A 23607-nucleotide genomic window follows, 5' to 3' on the forward strand; every position below is an offset into this window, starting at 1 on the left:
TTGCTTTAAAACATGGAGGACTCCTACTCGCACCGGATCAATGGTGTCAGCACGGGGGTGAGTAAACCCATATCGCATAACCCATAAAAGAGGAAAGAAAACACTCTGTACTGTGTGTTCGTGGCAGGTGCTTTGTACATACGCAGTGTTGTATTTTTGGGGGACATTTGTGTCAAACCCACTTAATCACAGGGGTTTTGGGGACACTTTGGATTTCTGCTCAATCTTCCTGCTTTGACTCCACTTCCCAGCATGCTCAGCAATATTAAAGTGGTTTGAATCTTCCTCTTTTTTTTGGAGCCGGTACGTTTAAAGAAACAGCCGTTCAATGTATTTGCTGGAGGCGCGCGCTCCTTGATATGACGTTGACATTGCTGGTGGCGGGGTCCGCCACCATGAGGTGAAAGCTTCCACTTCCCCCTCCTCATGCAGACCACCATCCTGGCAGTGACGTTTGATGGAGGAGTCCTGATTGGTTCAGACTCAAGGGCCTCAATTGGGGGGTGAGAGTCTATCTATCTATCTGTCTGTCTGTCTGTCTGTCTGTCTGTCTATCTCTAAGGCTGTTTATTCATTGGGAAACTCTTTGGAAACAATATTGATCTTCCTCATCTGTTCCCCTCTCCCTCTCTCTCTCTCTCTCTCTCTCTCTCTCTCTCTCTCTCTCTCCGTCCAGGTCCTTTGTATCATCTAAGACCATCAACAAGCTGATTCAGGTGCATGACAGAATCTTCTGCTGCATGGCTGGTTCACTGGCAGATGCACAGGCTGTCCTCAAAGCTGCCAAGTTCCACCTGTCCTTCCACAGGTGCATAAGCAATGCACACACACACACACACACACACACACACACACGCACACTCATGTGCACGCAGACACACACTTGCATGCTCATTCATATGTAACAGTAATTATTTTCCTGTGCGGTACATTGACATTTTCAAGTGGCGGTCGCTGTAATCCAAGGCGACTCACAACAACTACATTTGTCAGTGGAGGTGGAGCTGACATTGCAGTCATCAGCCTTTAACAGGAAGAAGTAACAGCAGCAGAGTTTGTTTCGCTCACACGTGTATTATATTTTCTTCCTGTCTTTCTACGTCTCTTCTCCTCTCATTTACGTACATGTTGTTCCTCCCCCTCCACTCTCCCTCTTCCTGGGCCCATCTTACCTTCCCTCTCATCTTCCCTTTATCTTCCCTCCGTACCCAAACCCGTAGCATCCAGATGGAGAGCCCGCCGCTGGTGATGGCCGCCGCCTCCGTGCTGAAGGAGCTGTGCTACAGCAACAAGGAGGAGCTCCAGGCCGGCTTCATCACAGCCGGCTGGGACAGGAAGAAAGGAGCACAGGTGAGGGGCCCCACCCCCTGGGGCCCAAACTCCTCCCCTTCGGCCCAGAGCCTTGTTTTAAGCCGGGCTCAGATTTGCCGTGATTTGGCTCCTTGTCTGAACCCTTCTTCAATGTGAGTGGGTCAGAGGCGTGATGTGAGCCTTCCCAGAGGTTCCCAAATATTCAAGCGTGTGGTTTATTTACCCTTTCACATCTCAGATCTCATGTCACTCAGCCCCATCTCAAATCGTTGCCAAATCGGCCTCGGAAAATCACGTTGTGTGGCCCTGTAGCTTCATTGAGACCACATCACAATGTGCCCATGTCTGGATTTCATCCAGTTCAATGAACCAGGGCCAGTCTGCTCTGTGTGCTCCCCATGCAGGTGTACGTTGTGTCTCTGGGAGGCATGCTGATTCCTCAGCCCTTCACCATCGGCGGATCTGGCAGCACCTACATCTACGGCTATGTGGACGCCAAATACAAAGCTGGCATGACCAAAGAGGAGTGCCTCCAGTTTGCCACCAACGGTACGGTCCTATTCATGGTCTTTTAAGGGCCCCGTTCTCACGACACAAGGGGCCAAAAGCAGCGCATTGACATGGTTCATACATGAGGTTGGGAGCGGCGCTTGAGCACTTGAGAGGAATTTCCTCCCGTTCCCGGAGGAAGGTTTCTGTGAACGCTGCCTTGGCCCCAATTACACCAACAGTGTTGCCCCCGGGCAACACTGTTGGTTGGGGTTGGTTCATGCCGCCATTTTATTTAGCAGAACAAGGTGCACTCACTCAGTGGAAGTAAAGGTGAGGATAGAAATCTGTTGCTCACATTAAAATGTACAGGTCACATGGTCACAGCAGTAATACTTTGAGGTGAATTCAGTTCATTTCTATGCAATCGTCACAATCTCATTTCAACAAAACAGATTCAACCCAAAGTCGATTCACGATTCATGAATTAGGAATAATCTATTGGACAGTGGACGAGTCATTGACACACATCCTGTGACAACTTGACCAAATTCCTCTTCTGTTCTTCCTGCCACTGGCGTCTTGCTCCTCTCTGCCGTTCACTTGTTCCTATCCACCGTGATTCCTCCTCCTTCTTTCTAACTCTCCTTCTTCTCTCTCCCTCTCTCTCGCCCTCTTCCTCCTCACCCCTGCCCTCAGCTCTCTCCCTGGCCATGGGGAGGGACAACGTGAGTGGCGGCGTGGCTCACCTGGTGGTCATCACGGAGACGGCGGTGGAGCATGTGGTCGTCCCCGGCAACAAGCTCCCAAAGTTCCACGACGAGTGATCGAGTCCAAACGGGGACAACCAGAGCCCCAGAGCCGCTGCTCCAGAGCAGATTTTAGTCCTGGTAGAAATTGCTAAATACGAGCTTTTCTCCAATAAAGAAGATATTTATCCTATGTTGTGCACTGGTGTTGTAGTGTGAAAGTGGATTTAAATAAAGTTAAATTACCCTCTGTTGCCCAGTGATAGTCTGGGTGTGTATTTCCGTGACACCCAATTAATTCACACAGCAGCTGCATATCCATTGTCAGATGACATCACATATTATGAGCTTATTACTTCATCCAGTTGATCAAAAAAAGTGTTTGCGTGCTGCAAGGGAATGAATTATCAATGACAATAAACTGTCTGTTCTAGAAGCCTGAGCCCTGCTGTCGTTGTCTTACCTTCCCATGTGTGTGTAACGTGTGGAAATGAAACGTGACATGTTTTGTTTTTTTTATCGTTGCCCCAATTTACATTCAAACGTGACCAGGATGATGCAATATTTAATCATTTATATAAAAAAAGATAATAAGGATATTAATAAAAAATTAAGTATGCACACTTTATTTTATAATGATAAGCTGCAATGTGGTTGAACCTGAACCTTGCTGGCAGAAAGTGCTCATATAAACAGTAAACATCGCCTCATTAGTGAAGTTTATAAAAAATAGTTAATAGTTAAAAAAAAAAATACAAATAATACAATTATAATTAAAAATATGATTCGATTATTTGTATTTATCCTTTGTTCCGTTTTTGTGAGAAGGGGCTGGATTTCTATATCTCTTAAAGCTCGATGCCTTTTATATTTCTTATAGTGTTCGAGCACAAGGAACAGAGTCACTTTCACTTTCGATTTGAGCAGAGAAGACAAGCCTCCCTCCTGGAGTCCAGCGCTTTAAAGGTGACAATAAAGACACAAGGTTTGGAAAGAAGTGACGGTGCTTTTCTTGTTGGTGTTGAAACAACAGCAGCTTTAACTCTGAGGTGGAACTTCCCTGAATGAACGTTTGCAGTCTGCCATCACCATGTTAGAGGAACCGGAGCCGGAATGGATGAGCGAAGAAGTTAAAACTGGAGTAAGAACATTTAATGCGTGTTTCATTTCCTGGACAAACATCTGTCTGACGTTAGGATAAAGCTTTTATTTTATTATTATTATTATTATTATTATTATTATTATTAGACTCGCATGTATTTCAACTCCTCTTCATGAATTAAACCTTTACGAATCACATGGGATATAAAACACCAACGCTTACACCTGACTTTATTCCTTGTAATCTTTGTTTTCTTCTTGTAGACGACCATCATTGCCATAGAGTTCGATGGGGGAGTTGTGCTGGGCTCGGATTCTAGAGTGTCCGCGGGGTAAGTGCGTGCGTGCGTGTGTTTATGTGCGTGTGCGTACGTGTTTATGCGTGTGAGTGGTAATATAGGAACGTGTGTGTGTTTACGTGCGTGTGCGTGCGTGTTACGTGAGGATTGTGTGTGTGTGTGTGTGTGTGTGTGTGTGTGTGAGTGGTAACATAGCGTGTGTGTGTGTGTGTGTGTGTGTGTGTGTGTGTGTGTGTGTGTGTGTGTGAGTGGTAACATAATAGTCTGTCTGTGTGCATGTGTGTGTGTGTGTATGTTTGTGTGTGTGTGTGTGTGTGTGTGTGTGTGTGTGTGTGTGTGTGTGTGTGTGTGTGTGTGTGTGTGTGTGTGTGTGTGTGTGTGTGGAGCTGATTTCAATGACGTCAATATCAATGTGAAATCAACAAAATATGATTTCTCTCTTTTTTTTTAAAATACCACAATATGGACAATTCCACAACATTTTGGGGACGACTGTCGTCGCTCCCATGAGATCTTTCCACAAATATTGCACATATTTACCAAACACTCACTGGTGATGTGGATATGATGTTATTATGAACATTGATCAGAACATCTACAAAGTTCAGAAAACTGAAGCAGCGTTACTTCACTGGAAAACTCCTTAAAGGCAATATTTTACTTTCTCCTGAAACCACGACAACAACAATCTCAGAGGAAATCTAGTCTCATATCACAATACCATGTGAAAGCAACGCACCTCTCAGCCCTGTGTGTGTGTGTGTGTGTGTGTGTGTGTGTGTCTAAGTAAGTAAGTAAGTAAGTAAAAATTTATTTATATAGCACCTTTCCAACAATAAATGCAACTCAAAGTGCTGTACAACAGCGCATTAGAAAGTAAAAGATTTAACCAATAATGAAACTCAAAAACATTAATCAGAGAATAAAAGATTAAAATAAAGCCATTGATCATAAGAATTAGAAGTTTCAAAATCAAAAACATTAATCATAAGAATTAGAAGATTAAAAACAAGCCAAAGCACAGTTTCTGCAGTCGATGTCTACTAATTTAGACACCTAAAGATTTGTGGCCTGTACATATATTTTAAAACAACAAACTGTCCCTCAGTCTGTGTCTAGTCTCCTTCATTGGAATGTCAGCTGACCTCGGCCCTGTCTCTCCACAGCTGCGACACAAGGTGATGAGACACGTAAGGGAAAAACAACTAGAGTACCGTAGAGTTACAAAGTGCTGATAAAACAATAAACGTCAAGGTAGGCCTACTAGGTACAGTAGGTACAGCAATAAAACAGTAGGTACAGCCAATAGGAAATAGCAGTGCGGTGGAAATAGCAGTGCAGGAGAGCTCTCGTTGTAGGCTAGAGTGAATAGATGCATTTTTAGTTTTCTTTTAAAGATGGCAAACGAGCCGGCTTTCCTAATTTACATTTACATTACATTTAGTCATTTATCAGACGCTTTTATCCAAAGCGACTTACAAGGGAGAATAACATTCAAGCTACATTGCGACAGAGATTAGTGTAACAACAACATTAGTGTAACAACAACAACATTAGTGTAATACCTAACATCTATAGGTAGTGCATTCCAAAGCTTTGGGGCATAAGTTTCCAAGGCTGCACTCCCGATTTTCTTCTGTGTATTACTTGGTGCTTCTAACAGGCCAGCAGTAGATGATCGTAGCTCTCTTGGAGGCACATAGTTAGTAAGGGAGTTGGTGATGTATTCTGGTCCTTGCCCATTTAGAGCTTTATGTATGAGGAGAAGGACCTTAAAGTTTACTCTAGATGTAACTGAAAGCCAGTGTAAAGCAGTAGTCGGGCAGCTGAGTTTTGGATGAGCTGAAGCCTTTCAGTAGTTACTTTGGGAAGGCCGGTGAGAAGTGCATTACAGTGGTCAAGCCGTGACCACAAAGGCGTGAATCAGCTTTTCAGAATCCTTTTGGTTTATGAAAGGTCTTACTCTTGCTATATTTCTAAGGTGAAAAAATGAAACTTTCGTCACCTTGTTAATATGGGACTTGAAGCTTAGGTCGGAGTCTAGAATGACACCCAAACTTGTAACCTCAGGTTTGACCCAGGGTGGCAGTTTCCCTAGCTTTTGAAGTAGCATGTCCCTTTTTTAGGGGGGGCCAATCAGAAGGATTTCAGTTTTGTTTTCATTTAGCTTCAGGAAGTTATTGCTCATCCACTTATTTATCGCTAGAAGACAGTTTGTCATGGACTGTATGGCTACAGTGTTATTTGGTTCTGCCGAGATGTATAGCTGTGTGTCATCGGCATAGCTATGGAAGCATACATTGTGCTCTCTAATGGTGTGCCCAAGTGGGAGCATATAGTGAGAAAAGAAAAGGGCCAAGGCAGCTTCCTTGCGCGACTCCGAAGCTGCTGTCATGTTTCTCTGATACATGATCTCCCAGCTTAACGTAGAACTGTTTGTGTGTGTGTGTGTGTGTGTGTGTGTGTGTGTGTGTGTGTGTGTGTGTGTGTGTGTGTGTGTGTGTGTGTGTGTGTGTGTGTGTGTGTGTGTGTGTGTGTGTGTGTGTGTTCCTCTCTACCTCCCACTGGCTCCACCCAGAGCCTCGGTGGTGAACAGGGTGATGAACAAGCTGTCCCCTCTCCACGACAACATTTACTGCGCCCTGTCCGGCTCTGCTGCCGATGCCCAGACCATCGCCGAGATCGTCAACTACCAGCTCCATGTCCACAGGTACACCGTCCACACCGTCCACACCGTCCACACCGTCCACACCGTCCACGCCGCCCACAACGTGGGAAGTGTTCCGCTCCACCGCCCCACTCGGATCTCAGAATCCCAATCCACATCCGTTTTATCGGCCAGGTACATTTACATATACGAGCTGCACTGCAGTGGAGACCATAAGCATTGAAAAATAAAAGAGCTGGACGGTCCGAAAATTAAATTTTAATTAAATCGTCAAATATATACAAATTAAAATTAAAAAGTGAAGTAAAAATAAAATTTCAAATATATGATGATAATATGATGATACCCTAAAAACAATACCAGAAATAACACAAGCCAGAAGAAATGGCAAGTCCTGAGAGAGGAAACAAACTGGGCTGACGGGGAATCTCTAGTGTCTCTCTCTCTCTCTCTCTCTCCAAGGAGGTAAACTGTACAAAGGAGGAAGTCTGGGCTCCAAAGGGAGCCGTCCTTATAGTGAACAGCTGTCTCAAACCTGGTGAAGACATCAACAGATCCCTGCGTACCTAGTTGTCTCTGAAGAGAGATGTCTGTCCTCTTACTGACCTGTGATTTGCTGTGGTTTGTCTTTATTTTTGTTGTTTTTTGGTTCCTTCGTAATCAAGTTGCTGCTGTTGTGACACGACTTACTGAAAATAAAGGAACCTTAAAAGTCAAAGTCTCTCCCTCCCTCTCTCTCTGTTTTAGCATTGAGATGGGTGAGGACCCCCAGGTGCGTTCGGCGGCCACGCTGGTGAAGAACATCTCCTACGAGTACAAGGAGGATCTGTCGGCGCATCTGATCGTGGCCGGCTGGGACAGGAGGGGCGGGGGGCAGGTCAGTCCTCAACACCTTCTCAGCTCGTTGCCGTTCCCTCGGGGATACGTGAAACAGGGCATCGTTTGGACACCGCTTTGGGCTTCCTTGTTTCAGGGGCCTTGAGGTTTTTCAAGGACTTACTTTGACCCCTTGATGCAGTCGCAGGGGCGCCCGCCGTTGACAGTGCCTCCTGTAGTCGGTGTTGGTGCAGCAGCGTTTTGGGACGTGCACGTCAACAAGCAAATAAAAACAGAAAACAGCAACAAGGAGCTGCACACCGCCCGCTTTTACCGGGACTAAAACCAGCGACCGTCCTGCTGCCATTTTGATTGATGATTTCTGTCTGTCTGTCTGTCTGTTTGTCTGTCTGTCTGCATGTCTCTGTCTGCATGTCTGTGTCTGCATGTCTGTCCGTCTGTCTGCGTGTCTGCATGTCTCTGTGTCCGCATGTTTATCCATCCATCTGTCTGTCTGTCTGCATGTCTGTCTGTCTGTCTCTCCCCTCTTGGCCCCCTGTCAGGTGTTTGCCACCCTGAGTGGCCTGCTGACACGGCAGCCCTTTGCGGTGGGCGGCTCCGGCAGCTTCTACGTCTACGGCTTTGTGGACGCAGAGTTCCGTAAAGGAATGAGCAGAGAGGCGTGTCAGCGCTTCGTCCTCAACAGTAAGAGACACGGACACACAACACAGGAAGGACGCCCGCGCACCGCCGCAGGCTTCCTTTGGGAGTTGGTGCTTCACAGCCATTTGAGAGTTTTCATTTCCTTCCCTTTGTGTTTCACTGCGACAGGATCACGTTGAGCTGTCGTGCGTGTTGTGTTTTATAGGAACGATGGCGTTGATCTCCTTCTCTTCTGTAAGAACCTTCACTGACCTTCCTGTTTCGCTCTCTTTAGCACTGTCTCTTGCAATGAGCCGTGATGGATCCAGTGGAGGCGTGGCCTACATCGTAACCATCGATAAAGACGGCGCAGAGGAGAAAGTCATTCTGGGAAATGACTTGCCTTCCTTTTATGATGAATGAGATTGTTTTGAAGATGTTTCTAAAGCACTGCAGCATAAAACTAATTCTGTCTGTGTTTCTAGATATTGAGCAGTCTCTCTTAGCAGCAGGTAAGACAAATAATATCCCAAATAATGAGGGAAAAACCAACACTGCTGGTCCATATATTTGTTATGGGCGAGCTCAATTTGGATCAAAATGATTGTCAATTCATTATTTTATGTCATTATTCTGCAATTTGCCAAATATTCTGGAGTACGACATATAAACTCAGTGTGATTATATGGAATAAGAAAAAGATTTAATGACAAACAGATTTACAGAGATAGTTTTGACAGGTGCTGTTAAAATGTCTATTAGCAGTCTCTAAGGAGAAAATAAATAAATAAATGCAACTTGTTTCACTGTCTCAATTTGCTTCATTGCATATTAAAATCTTCAAGGACATTATAACAGCTGACTTCTTGTATTGACGACTACAGCCTCAGTATTAATCATGATGATGTCATAATATACATAATATTGATGAATCAACATTTTCGGGCAAAAAAATAATATGAAGCACAATAAATGAATCCTTTGCCAATTTCTAAAAGTAGACATATGTCATCTTTATTATGATTATGGTCTGTGTGTGAACGGTGGACACGTCCTGCGGGCCTCACATCTTTTAACTTGCTCGTTTCGGGGAAACTCGGGATGGCTGAGGATGAAACTGAAAGTAAAACGCCTTCATACGAAGAGGAGAAGAACCCGGCGACCGGATCATCCGTCCCTTCGGAGAAATGTCCACATCCACAACATCATTCATGTGTAAAACAGCTGCTTCGGCCGCGGCGCTCTGCGTGGACGTGTCCCTGTTCCACGCGCTGGGGTCCGGGGAGCAGCCGCGCGGCGTGGCGCTCCTCTGGCTCGGTGCGTGTCTCCGGTGCGCGTCGCTGCTCTCCGTCGCTCGGCTGGCGTGGGATCGTCCCCGGCCGGCGCTGCTGCGCTTCCTGGCGGCTCACGCCCTCCTCGTCCCGGTGTATGAGACCGGGCACCGGCTGCTGCGCGGCGGCGGTGACGAGCCGGGAAACGGGCGCTTGGTGTGCGGGGGCTGGCGCGCTTGGCTGACCGGCGGCGCAGCGTGTGCGGCCGCGGCGCTGTTCTGGGAGCTGACGCTCCCGGGACGAGAGGACGGAGCCACCGGGGAGGAGAGGAACCAGAAGGCGAGGGTGCTGTTTGTCAGGGTCCTCCGCTTGTACAAGCCCGACTTCTTGTACCTACTCGGGGCCTTCGTCTTCCTCTCGCTCTCCGTGCTGTGTAAGTATGTGGACGCGCTTTGTTAAAGTTGTAATCCGCGATATTATTTTGCTGGAACTTTATAAGGAACAGTCATTCAGTGCGTTTGCATTGTGTATGTGCTTCTCTACTCGCTTTTTTCATAGTTGGTGGTGGGGTCAGCCTTCCCCGTCAGTACAGGTACTCCTCTCTTAACGACCTACCTGGTTAACGTACATTCGGACTTATGACCAGCTCCCTGACCTCTCGGTATTGTACAATACCAAGCATCTCATCTCATCACCCCTTATATACTATATACACTATATACACTATATACACTATATACACTATATATGCTATATATACTATATATACTATATACACTATATATACTATATACACTGTATACATTATATACACAATATACACTATATATACTATATATACTATATAGATATACTCTCATCTCCGTTCTCAGTCTCATTCCCGCAGTCTGTCAGTATATACTACACAAGCGTTCGCAATCACCAGGCCCCCTGGTGATACTATAATATATACACTATACATACTATATACACTACTGTGAAATAACCTCCCTTACTCGCTTATCGACCAATTCTCTTAACGACCTGGTCTTGGGAACTGAACTTGGTGGTTAAGTGAGGAGTACCTGTACGTGTTTATTTTACTCTGTATATTTTGTTTTTATGTTAAGATGTTTTTACATGAACATTGACAAAGAAGAACATTCACATTTTGACAACACAATAATGATGATGACGATGACATTGAGGATGGGTCTGTGTGACTGTGTCCAGGCGAGATGTCCATCCCCATCTACACGGGCAAGGTCATCGACATCCTGGGCAGCGAGTACCAGTCCAATGAATTCCTCTCAGCGATACTCTTCATGGGCCTCTACTCGCTGGGAAGGTACGGAAATGAAATGTTCACGTCTTTATCCTTCAATTCTTTCACCTTTCACACTCCTTGCATTTTATTTATGAGAATATATTTATACATTTGGGCATATGTCCATTTGTCAATGTATGCCTGTATCCACGTGTGTGTGTGTGTGTGTGTGTGTGTGTGTGTGTGTGTGTGTGTGTGTGTGTGTGTGTGTGTGTGTGTGTGCAGTTCCTTCTGTGCAGGCTGCAGAGGGGGTCTCTTCCTCTGTGCAATCAGCAGCTTCACGTGCAGAATTAAGGTCAAGCTTTTTGGGGCTCTGGTCAATCAGGAGATTGCTTTCTTTGAGGCCATTAAAACAGGTGCGTCTCCCCCAAAACACGCTGGGAGGTACGGTATCGTTGAAACTTGCGGCTTGCAACGCAAAGACTGTTCATCCAGAAAATGTCTTTATGTGGAGCCTCATGATAGGGTGGAACGTAACGAAACAGAGGGGCATGAAATACAAATAAGATGACTCAACAAAGTCCAGTGCCCAACTGGTCATTCATTTTCCACACTGGCTGTTAATTTCACTCAATGAATTGATATTTAAAATAAATATTCATGATTATATGGATATTATTGAGTACATAGAATTTGCGTTTTGCATGTCCAAAACCATACCATGCATCAAATTGTGTGCAACAAGTACCACTACGACTATATCCAGCGAAACATCATAGTACTGTTTGGAAACACTGCCCACTGCGCTGGTGACCGTATCCCACAATGCACTGCGAGGGCAAGACGTCGGTGAAAGTTTCTATGCAGCGTCGTCATCAACCCTCCACGTGCGGAAAAGTAGGTGGAGGATGGTTGGAACATGTAATACGTAGTATGTAATACGCCACACCCCTATAATAACACTCTATTATCTAGGCTGTTATAACATTATAGGCTGTTATGGTGTGGAGCTTCATAGAATGGAGTAGTAGCCGTCCTGCTGCATCAGGCAGAGCAGTATCTACTCTGTTGCGTAACAGCGGCTCCTCCGTGCAGGTGAGCTCACGTGCAGGCTGTCCAGAGACACCACCATGATGAGCCGCATTGTGGCTCTGAACGTCAATGTCCTGCTCAGGGCGCTGATTAAGACGCTGGGCATGATCTCCCTGATGACCAGCCTCTCCTGGAAGCTCACCCTCCTGGTGCTGATGGAGACACCTGTCAGGCTTGATACAGAAGCTCTACGACACACACTACCAGGTATTTGTAAAACCCACGTTTACTTGTTTTCCCCGATGTAGATGAAAGGACACGTTGATCCACTGAAGTGTGTTATTTTTACATTATTTAGCAGATGTGTCTCGACCAGAACTGGGAGAGACCCAAACGCACGACACAGGGAGATGGAAGGCAGGCAAAGGATGTTTATTAGCCTGGATGGTGGAGCTGGCCGGGGACCCAGTAGGGTAGGGATGGAGCAGGGCTGGGCAGGGATGATGACCAGGAGATGGGGTCCAGGATCCGGGTGGGGAGACGGGGAACCAGGCTGGATGGAGAGAGACAGGCAGGTAAACCGGGCTGGCTGGATTTGGAGAGATAGACTGGGTCGACGAGAGGAGACAAGCAGGTAAGGGGAAGACGAGACATAAACTAGGAACTAGAAATAAGCACTAGGAACTAGGAACTTGGGAGGGAGCCAGTAGCGATACAACTCGGGTAAGCTAGTTGACGATCTGTATTTAGTCCCAGACTGGGAAGCTGGGACTAAATACTGTGCAGGTAATTCATCCCAGGTGTGTGCAATCGGGCTCGCATTAGGGAGCTGCAGATGGGGCAAGGGCGGCCTCTAGTGGCGCTGGGAGGCCGTGGGCCTAACAGTACCCCCCCTCTACGGACGCCCCTTGGCGGACACCTGGAACCGGAAGGGTGAGTTCGATTGAAATCCCGGATGAGGGAGGCATCCAGGATCTGTCTCCGGGGGACCCAGGAGCGTTCCTCCGGACCGTATCCCTCCCTGTCCACGAGATAATGGAAACCCCTCCCCCGGCGCCACACATCCAGCAGGCGCCGCACTGTGTAGGCTGGGTGGCTGTCGATGGTGCGGGGGGGTGGTGGGGCCTCGGCAGGGAGGGAGAGAGGGCTGGAAACCACCGGCTTAAGCAGGGATACATGGAAGGTAGGGTGGACACGGAGGCGTAAAGCACAGGGGTTGATGATTGACACAATGGGGAAGAGGCCACATACCGGGGAGCGAGTTTTCGGGAGTCCACTCTACCACGAACTGGAGGTTGGCGTCGGGCTGGGCCAAGACTGGGGCCGACGAAAAGCGGCTCCTGAGGTGAAGGAATGCAGCCTCGGCTACGGGGGTCCACTTGAAGGCCACTGCGGTGGCGGTAAGGGCTGAGAGGGGAGCAGTGATGCGGCTGAAGTTACGGATGAAGCGCCGGTAGAAGTTTGCAAACCCGAGGAACCATTGGAGCTGCTTCCTATTGGCTGGGGTTGGCCACTCCTACACAGCGGCCACCTTCTTGGGGTCCATCTCCAGCCTCCCTCGGCCAATGATGAATCCTAGGAAGGAAATGGACGGAACATGGAAGACACACTTCTCGGCCTTAACAAACAGGTTCTCCAGGAGGCGCTGCAGCACTAGGCGTACATGTTTTACGTGGTCAGAGAGGGATTTGGAGAAAATCAGGATGTCGTCGAGGTACACAAAGACAAATGAGTTAAGCATGTCCAGGAGGACATCGTTAATTAGGGCCTGGAAGACCGCTGGGGCATTTGACAGACCAAAGGGCATAACAAGATACTCGAAGTGTCCGAGCGGGGTGCTGAATGCGGTGTTCCACTCGTCCCCGTCGCGGATGCGGACCAGGTGGTAAGCGTTGCGGAGGTCGAGCTTGGAAAAGTTGGTGGCACCCTCAGATGGGGACGAAGACTGAATCCATCAGAGGCAAGGGGTACTTGTCTTGTCCTTCTTAGCAACAAAGAAGAACCCTGCGCCTAGCGGAGAAGACGAGGGGCGAATAATCCCGGCAGCGAGAGAGTCGCAGATGTAAGCTTCCTTGGCCTCCTGTTCGGGCTGGGAGGCGTTATACAGGCGACTGCAGGGGAGGGGGGCGCCTGGCAGGAGGTTGATTGCGCAGTCGTAGGGGCGATGAGGTGGTAAGGATAGCGCACCCTGCTTGCTGAAGACCGGGGCCAGGTCCAGATATTGCGACGGAACCGAGGGCAGGTCAGGGCTCTTGGGGACCAGCGGCGGGGTTGAGGCAGAGCGGAGGCAGTGGGCAGTGTGTGCTCCAGGAGCTCACGCTGCCCGAGCGCCAGTCCATCTGAGGGTTGTGGGTCCGGAGCCAGGGGTACCCCAGAACCACGGGGTTCAGTGGGGAATCTATGAGGAAGAACCTTAAGGACTCAGGGTGGTTGCCGGAGAGTAGCAGCTTGAGAGGGGCTGTCTGGTGGGTAATCGGGTCAGATGTGACGCGTTCAGCCCCTTGACCTCGAGCGGTGCGGGGAGAGGGACGGGTGTCAGCCCTAGCTGGCGTGCTAGTCCCTGGTCGAGAAAACTTGCATCCGCCCCGAAATCTATGAGAGCGGAGGAAGAGAGTGTTATATCTCCCCACGAGAGGGTAACTGGGAGCAGCGGACGGGAGAGATGGTTGGAGCTGGAGCGACCGGAACGTAACCCTACCGAGGAGTCTCTCTCTACCATCTGAGTTCATCTTCGTCTTGGCTTTTTTTTCTAGATCCACAGTTGCTGAGCACAAACTACACTGCTTCATCAAATTGATCAGAGCGTTCACCACATCAGTGCTTTCTGGAGCGGAAAGGCGGACCCCGCCACCAACAGTGGAACAGCATGTAGAGGAGCACATGCATAACGCAAAATACATTGACCGACTGTTTTGTTAAAATCGCCAACTAAAAAGGATCAAATTAGGGATTTTCTACCTAAATAAATTCACATGTTACTGCTAAAAAAAAAAGATGAACTTAAGTATCCATCACTCAACTACTTCCAGAGACCGTCCACGGCCGTGCATGACTCTATGGCGCGGGCCAACGACGCCGCCAATGAGACGGTGTCCGGCATCAGGGTGGTACGGAGCTTCAACACGGGGCACAGTGAAGCCCGTCGCTATGGCGACCGGCTGATGGACACGCACAGCCTGAAGGCCAAGCGCGACACCATCAGAGCCGTCTACCTGCTCGCACGGAGGGTGAGAACTTTGCTGCTGTTTAGTTTTGTTTTTCCATGATGAGGAGATTGTATTACTGTCTTTACTGTGACCGAGATGAGTTGTTGTTTGTTGTTGTTCACCTGTGTGTGTGTGTGTGTGTGTGTGTGTGTGTGTGTGTGTGTGTGTGTGTGTGTGTGTGTGTGTGTGTGTGTGTGTGTGTGTGTGTGTGTGTGTGTGTGTAGCTGTCTGAGCTGTGTATGCAGGTGGCTGTGCTGCACTAAGGCCAGTTGTTCATCCAAAGGGGTCAGATGACCACTGGAAGCTTGTTGTCCTTCATACTCTACCAGACCAATCCGGGGAACAACATCAGGGTTAGCTAGCTGCTGTATATATGGAACACATACAGTATATACAGTATATATATATATACAGTATATATATGTTAAACCAGTGATTCTCAACAGGTGTCAGAGTATAGACATTAAATAATATATAAAAATAAAAATCTTCTCAGATTGAGGTCCCAGAGACTAAATTTTATCAAATGGGGTCCGTGGCCTAATACATGTCATAATGAGTGTCCTTCAAATGAAAAAGGTTGGGAATCATTGGTTTGAACATTGTTGAAGGTTCTTATCATTATTATTATCACTATTGATGTTCACAGTTGATCAAGCGGCCTCTGGCTTCCTCTCCAGACACTGATCTACGTCTTTGGTGACATGCTGAATTCGGTGGGCGCTGCAGGGAAGGTGTTTGAGTACCTGGACCGAGAGCCCCGGCTGGGCGCCCGGGGCACCCTGTCCCCCGAACGCCTGGCGGGACGTGTGCTGTTCCGGGGCCTCACCTTCTCCTAGCCCTCGCACCCCGACAGAGCGGTGTTGCAGGTGGGTCTCCGGCGGAGCATCCATGTACGTGTCAGCTCTGACTTGTGTAGGAACACAGAACAAAGGAGAGTGGAAGGTTTAGAGACTGGGGAGCCATGACTCGGGACGGGGAAAAGAGTCTTCAGGGCGTCGAGAGCTCAGCCGCGCCTTGGGATCGCCTGGTGGTTCCTAAGGGATGGGAAAAAAGGAGAGAGGGAGCGAGAGATGGAGACTGGGGAGGTGGCATGTGGCGAAAGCTAAGACGCCCGAATGACGGCTGGACTTGACGGGTATATGTATGTAAAGTTGGGAGCAGGTGGGGTTTTAACCCCGTTAAAGTCAAACAGCCACCTTTGCTTTGTTCCTTAGAATCAGAAACCTAAGATCATAAAGGCTCTCACATTCCGTGGCAGAATGAACGTTTCCTTGTGTCAGGACTTGAGATTGGAGCTGAGGCCAGGGAAGATGACGGCCCTGGTGGGACCGTCCAGAGAGGAAAAGAGCACCTGCGCCCGCCTGCTGGAGAGGTTCTACGAGCCGCAGTGCGGGGAGATCCTGCTGGACGGACAGCCGCTGAAATTTATGAGCAGCGCTTCCTGCACAGGAAGGTTGGGACCTGAGCCAAAGAAGGACGTTTCTGCCGCGCGCATCAAACCCAATGTGGGTTCACGCGCAGGATGAACAAATGTAAAAGACAATGTTTTAGTATCGCAGCAACGCTTTGGTCACCTTTGGTCACACTGGATTCCAGATGAAGGAGGAGTTCTATATGACTGTAAGGTTGATGTAGTCATTCACGACTGGAAGCGGAGTTTTAATTTTTTTTTCCTGGCAGACTGAATTACCAGTTGAAATGAAATGAAGTGAATTTGGTGCAAAATCGAATGTGTTCAACCCTCGCATTAGTGTTGACATCAAAAGTTTGGATGAAGCATCGATCGTAGAAGATGTGTAACGGCACGGTGGAACAGAGTGGAACTAACTTCCCCGACACTGATTGATTGATGCTGCCTCGCTGGATGCTCTTTGGAGGATATCCAGGAAACGGCACGCCGAGCCAACGCCCACGACTTCATCAGCCAATTGGAGAGCGGCTACGACACAGGTAGACAATATGACTGCACCTTTAAACACACTGTATGTAGTCTACTTAACTGTCCTTTGTCTTACTGAATGGACATCATCAATTTTAGTGCAATTAATAGAGGTGAACACATCAAGGATGAATTGTGTTTGTACGACACGTTATGTTGTTAAATAGTACTTTAAACTTCTGTTACCTGGGTCAATTAGTATCAAGTACTTTAAATACTTTTACTTGAGCAAAATGTTCAACAGGGATTTCTGCCAGAGTATTGTTTCCGTTGAGTTTTTATACTCCTTTTTGAGTGTAAGATATTAATACTTTTTTCACCACTGAGAAATTGGGGGCACATATAAAAATAAAAATAAACATGTACAAAATTTTCGGGGTGGGGGGGTTCATTTTACTTTCCCAAGCTTTTAGAGATGGAGAAGGTCAAACCACTACTTACCTCTGGAATGATTTGCTCTGATATTGAGGTTGAAACTATATTGTAATTGCTCTTTAACATTGGATTTTGAATACATAGTGAGGTATAAGCAATATTATATACTATTATTTATACTTTGAGATTAATATTGTCCAGGCCTAGAGTGTGTCCAGCCTCTGTGTGTGACTTATGGTTCTGTATCATCCATCCTTCAGAGGTGGGGGAGGGTGGAGGTCAGCTGGCCAACAGTGAGAAGCAGCGGATAGCCATAGCCAGAGCCCTGGTCAGAAAACCTAAAGTCCTCATTCTGGACGAGATCACCAGCTCACTGGACACCGACAGCGAGAACAAGGTTCAAACATTGGTCCACTGTAGTCCAGGGTTGACCATGGTGGTCCATGGTTGACTATGGTGGTCCAGGGTTGACCATGGTGGTCCAGGGTTGACCATGGTGGTCCATGGTTGACTATGGTAGTCCAGGGTTGACCATGGTAGTCCAGGGTTGACCATGGTGGTCCATGGTTGACTATGGTAGTCCAGGGTTGACCATGGTGGTCCAGATTGGTCCGGGGTAGTTGCTAGGCTTGCGCGATCATGGTAAATAAGTGTTCTCTCCTTGGTGCAGGTCCAGCAGGCCCTGACCACCGATCCCGACCAGACCCTGCTGGTCATCGCTCAGCGGCTGAAGACCATGGAGAGGGCACATCACATCGTTGTGATTGGAGGGGGGAAGGTTCAGGAACAAGGGACTGACGCCGAGCTGATGGAACTGAAAGGGACTTACTACAAACTGAGGGAGAAGCTCTTTGCCGAGTGAAGCGCACAGCGATGATCTGTCATCGTGGTGGAGTGATGCCGTGCATTCCACACCGACTCTGCGACTGCAGTGTCCTGTAAATACTGAACATTGTTTGCTCAGTCTTATAGTTTGTAGAACTCGTTTTTCTTCTTTTGACACAACAAGGAAATATTATGATAAGCACCTGCTGCAGGATCCAAAATCATGAATAGCAAGCTTCAGCTTATGGATTTTCTAATGTACTGTAAATGTAGACTAACGAAGTTTCAGAACCTGATGTTGTTATGGAAACCTGTATTTTTTTTGTTATATATGTTATATATATATAACATATATAATAGTTATATTATTAAATCGTTTTTTGTATTAATAAATCATTATTTCCTTAAAGATGCATAGGTTTCGAGTGCACAAATGAAGGACTAAAGGGTAGACAGACAGACAGACAGACAGACAGACAGACAGACAGACAGACAGACAGATGGATGGACGGACAGGCGAACAGACAGACAGATGGACAATATATTTAAGGCGAAAAGTAAATACTAGATTTATAGTTGAGTGATATGCGATCTTATAAGTTCTTAATTGTAATCAAATAAAGACAATAAAGCCTCCATTCCCCTTCCTTCTGACAATCAGGAGCAAAGTCCATCTTGTGCGTCTTCGCGAGATTAGGATATTGTGTTGTTCATGAACATAATCTGTTGCTCCCCACACACTAGGAACAAAACTGTTAAATGTGTGGTGATATGTTGTCAGTCTGGGGTCTCTCACATTTTCAACATCTGTTAAGATTTGTCTTGTCGTGTGGGCCTGGCTCTACTCGTTTAGAAAAATGTTTGTTATTGTTCTAGATGTACAGTAGACCCATAGCACAGAAAAAAACCCACAAAATAAAAGGTAAATATATTTTGTGTTGCCGATTCCGACTCCTTTCTCCGCAGATATGTCATGAATGTATCCTTTGTTTTGTTGTCACTTTTACATTCTCAGGACTATTTCTGGAAACCCTGTTCCATAAACATGGCAGCCGGGCCTCTCTTGGGCCATTCACCCTACGGTTCCGAGTGCACGAGGTGCACGCGGCTCCTAAACCCTAAAATGCCCTACAAGAAATCCGTAACATCGCTGCATAAAAAAAATCCAGCAAAGGCAGTACAGTAGGTGTTCATTTCCACATTGATCTCCTTTATGGAGGAGTTCCGTATATGCCATATGACAATGTTACATCTTCCATTCCCACACACCTCCATTCACAGCTGTACCGGCAATTTACCAGAAATGATCCTAGGTCGAGAGTGACAATAAAACAATAATAACAATAACAATAAAAGAGTGAGAAATGGGAAAAACATAGAATGCAGAGGGTGTTCAAGGGAGCATGTGAGGCAGAAAGATTGAATTCTTTTCATTTTTGGAAGTTATGTTCATGGTAGTAACTGGTTACATCCTAAAGTAACACAAGTAATAGTTGACAGTTTTTAAAATTATTTTTATTCTACATTTCTTTCTATATATTAAAAAAGGTTTGTGAAGCAGTACGTCTATGTACTTTGAATACATTGTAGTACTATTCATATTGAATGTGTACACACAAACTCTACAGGAATTCTAATTTCTGTGCGTTGTACAAGTCACTTGAATACATTCTGCCGCTCGTACTCCATGGGGGTTGGCTTTTTGTTGTTGTCCCATGAACAATAACCCGCCCTGGAAAGTCCCAGGTGTGTTGTTTGGGCGATGCCTCCTGGAACCCTGCCCGGATCATACCAAAGGCACTATCACGCTATCTGCCACAACATTGTCAAAACACCAACACCCCCTGTCGGCTTGAGAGGCAGTCGAGGAGACATTGGCCGCCATGTTGTGATGTCTAACAATCTACCTAATGGGATGGGGGATTCATCAAAACATGTCTTGGTGCTTTTTGTTCCCCATTTAAGCAACATTATCAGTCATTTGCGTCATAGGACAGAGTCTTTCTCCGCACCCTTTGGGAACGTGTTTGGAAAGGCACGATGTCGTCTGAGCAGCTGAGCCGAGTGTTGTTACTGTGTCAGCCTGCATCCTGGAGGAGGCACAAGAGAAAGAGGAAACGCAGATGCTGGTGCCCCGCCCACTTTACACTGAGAGCTTCACGGTGCAGCACAAGATGGCGGACGGTGGAGTCGGACATGTTGCGACGGCAGAAAAGCACGGCCATCAGTCGTCGAGTGACGAGTATGTTAGGGTCCAGTCGCTATGGTTACAGCCAATACTTTCAGTCTCCTTCCCAAGATTCACCTCTTCACCTCCCCTACAGCGTGTGTGTGTGTGTGTGTGTGTGTGTGTGTGTGTGTGTGTGTGTGTGCAGTGTTATTGAATAACTCGCTGCCACTCGATGCTGCCAAGCTGGAAAGCAGCCAGGCACCTTCTTGCACTTTCCCTTGGGGCGTTTGGTAACAACTGCTCATGTGACGTGCTGACCGCTGTTGGGCTTTTGGGGAGATGGCTCTGCACACAGTTCATGTGAAAGGCCTTCAAACATGAGCAGAACACAAGAGGTGGGAATAAAACATAGTGGAGGAACAGAACACTGTAATCCAGTGAAATAGATGTGGTTCTATAGACGTGGTTCTTGTGAAATAGTCGAGGTTCTATAGACGTGGTTCTAGTGAAAGAAACGTGGTGGTGGAGGGTGGAGAAGCAGCGCCACCTGAGGCTGCGGGTGGTTCAGTTGTTTTGCCAGAAAACCACGTGACTTATTGGAAACGGTTCTTGTGTTGGTGTTGGCAGGTTTTGGTGCGTCCTGGCCGCCTTGGCAAACTTATCTGAATGTTGTGGTCTTCACTGCCATCTAGTGCAGTATACCGAGAATTATTATTATTATTATTATTATTATTATATTAATATTATTATTTCATTAATATTTTTATGACTATTATTTTATTATTGTTATAATGTTTTTCTTTTTCTTTATATCTTTATTTGTTATTATTATTATTATACTGTTTTATTATTGATACTACTATTATAATACTACTAATTAGAACCGTTGCGAAAATGTTTATTATCGTTATTAAAATAATAATAATAATAATAATAATAATACTAGGAAAAAAATAATATTAATAATAATTAATTATTATTATTATTTATTAATTAATTTATTTTTATTTTTTTAGTTTATTTTTGTATTATTATTATTGTCATTATTTATTATTTCAAGTTAGTCTTTTTATTTTTAATCTTGGCTTTTTTCAGGCCAAAAGTGTCTGGAACACAACAACCATAGCACGCACAGACATGGTTGAAGTCTCGTTAGAACTGATACATTTCAAACGTCTTGTGGTTCACATTTGATAAGTATCGATCTACATTTGGAGCAGAAATTAATAAGAAATTGTGAGTTAATTAACTGTAATTTCATTTGTTTCAGGAGCGGGCCTCGTGTGACATCATCATCATCTGAATTTATTTAAGTCCAAGCTTTGTCTTTTGTAACTCATTCCCCTCCAGCCCCTCAAGAGTATGAAATCTAGACAGACGGCTTGAGCCGGGCCTGTGTTTAAAGGAAACTTGGAGAACTGTAACTCGTGCTACGTTTTACAAAACCCCGGAAACTATAAACTTTAAAAGAAGACATTTTCCCACTGCAGGAAGATCTTAGAAACATTGGAGGAACCAACCTTTTCTTTTGTGTCCGCACTGGTCATCCAGGAAAGATCGTAATTCTTTATTCTTAACTCTTATCGTTCTTCAAGTTTATTTAAACTGAACGAAAGAAGAGTGTGGTGCATGTTGATTGGACCCTGTGTATTGATGCCTGCGGCAAAATCTCCACCGTGGTTCCTGTCCCGAAGATGGCCTCTCCTGCCTGCCTGAATGACTACCGTCCAGTGGCCCTCACCTCAGTGGTCATGAATGTTTCGAGAGGCTGATTAAGGATTATATCTCGGCCTCCCTCCCCCGCTCCCTGTACACACACGACTGTGTGGCCAGGTTCAGCTCCAACACCATCATCAAGTTTGCTGACGACACCGTTGTCGTGGGCCTGATCACCGACGGCGATGAGAAGGTCTACCGCGAGGAGGTGGCTGACCAGTCACTCTGGTGCCAGGACAACAGCCTCCACCTGAACGTCAGCAAAACTAAGCAGCTGATTGTTGACTTTAGGCGAGGATTACAATCGAGGACGCTCAAAAACACTGTTAACATGTCACTTTTTCGGCGTGTGACGTCGTCAATGACTTTAACATCACTTTATCATGATGATGCTGTTGATCCCATTCAGTATTTGTAGTATTTTTTAAACTTATTGTGCGTAATCACCAGGTGTCATGACATTTCACTGCATATATGTATGACTGTATGTATATGTTTGTGACAAATAACTTTGTGGACTTGAACTTGAACATGATTATCAAAAACAATAATTTCCAAATCTGTGTCTGCTTGTAATGTTCGCAGTCCTACCACAGGGGATCCTCACTGAGACACTTACGTAAGCCTTACTGTACTCTATCACTTTGCTGGATTGCTGTTGTGTTTGGTGTTACTGTATAGCTGCGTCATACTGTTGCACTAGCTCACGTTATTCACATGCCACCTTAATGCACATATCTGTATATACATAATAGCCTAACCCATATACATTCCCTTTATTTCTATTTTGTACCCCCACCCTGTATTACTTTTGAGTTATTTTATTTTATTCTATATTATTCTCATAACTTACTGCATTACCTTTTAGGAATCAGTTAGTACAAATAAGGTAGCTATTGTGTTCAGTCTCGAACATATTGTGCATTATCCCGGGGTGCGTTGCATTGACATTTCACTGCATATATGTATGGTAGTATGTATATGTATGTGACAAATACATTTCTTGAATCTTGAATACACATACATACAAACATATACAATAGTAATAATAATAATGATTATTATTATTATAAGTAATAATAATAATGATTATTATTATTATTATTATTATTATTATTATTATCATCATTATCATTATTATTATTATTATTTTGACCAATAATTGCGTGGTTGGAAGACACAATGTGTGCAGGTTGGCAGGTCTGTTATTATAAAGTAGTCCAGGTTTGAAAAGTACTGTATTATATAAGTAAAGACGTTTTTGATCAGGACCTGGTTTGCAGTGGTCCGTGTGTAATAAAAATTCAGAGGGATTTGAACGCACCGTGAAAGAGGCCGCTGCTGATTGGCTGCCGCCTCCAGCCTCCTCCTTCCGTGTGTCAGTGTTGACGTTTCACCTCCGTCCTGCGTCGTCACAGTTTGAGCAGCGCACTCTGAGACGCACGTACCCGATTTATACACGACCCCTGTGAAAGGTGAACTTAAAAACATGTCTTTTCATATCAAAACACAGGCAAGACAACACGGCTCGGTTGGTGTGTGTTTATTTAGAGATCCGTTTGAAACGAGAGGGAGTTTGAAGGAGGCTGCACAGCGCCCTCTAGTGCGGCAGCTTGGTATGTAGCTGCTGACGTACTGATCCATCTTGGTTTTAGAGGAACAACAACGGCACTAAAACACTATATTTATATTCTTTATTTTATAAACACTAACACCAACTATACTTATACATTAAGAATAATAAATGGA

General features: G+C 45.9%; 2 protein-coding genes and 1 pseudogene across 3 annotated transcripts; all 3 read left to right on the forward strand.

Moving 5' to 3' along the window:
- The first annotated feature begins 1 nt into the window (after position 1).
- On the forward strand, positions 2-2941 carry LOC307230391 (proteasome subunit beta type-6-B like protein). The gene is made up of 6 exons (XM_080000749.1): positions 2-57; positions 433-503; positions 677-808; positions 1221-1350; positions 1716-1860; positions 2500-2941. The coding sequence occupies exons 1-6, from the start codon at positions 13-15 to the stop codon at positions 2625-2627; spliced, it is 651 nt and encodes a 216-aa protein (XP_079856875.1). The 5' UTR covers positions 2-12; the 3' UTR covers positions 2628-2941.
- A 541-nt stretch (positions 2942-3482) lies between these two features.
- LOC307230384 (proteasome subunit beta type-9) lies at positions 3483-8878 on the forward strand. Its single transcript, XM_080000728.1, has 6 exons — positions 3483-3690; positions 3915-3982; positions 6528-6659; positions 7365-7494; positions 7997-8138; positions 8371-8878. The coding sequence occupies exons 1-6, from the start codon at positions 3640-3642 to the stop codon at positions 8496-8498; spliced, it is 651 nt and encodes a 216-aa protein (XP_079856854.1). The 5' UTR covers positions 3483-3639; the 3' UTR covers positions 8499-8878.
- Positions 8879-9286: 408 nt separating this feature from the next.
- On the forward strand, positions 9287-18804 carry LOC307231173 (antigen peptide transporter 2-like; annotated as a pseudogene). Its single transcript has 11 exons — positions 9287-9779; positions 10559-10673; positions 10878-11008; positions 11688-11891; positions 14654-14851; positions 15055-15183; positions 15511-15639; positions 16114-16338; positions 16693-16783; positions 17408-17544; positions 17818-18804. The product of its transcript is annotated as an antigen peptide transporter 2-like (transcript).
- The last annotated feature ends 4803 nt before the right edge of the window (positions 18805-23607 follow it).

This window comes from Zeus faber (genome assembly GCF_960531495.2).
Source record: "Zeus faber genome assembly, chromosome: 1".
Classification (NCBI taxonomy): Eukaryota; Metazoa; Chordata; class Actinopteri; order Zeiformes; family Zeidae; genus Zeus; species Zeus faber.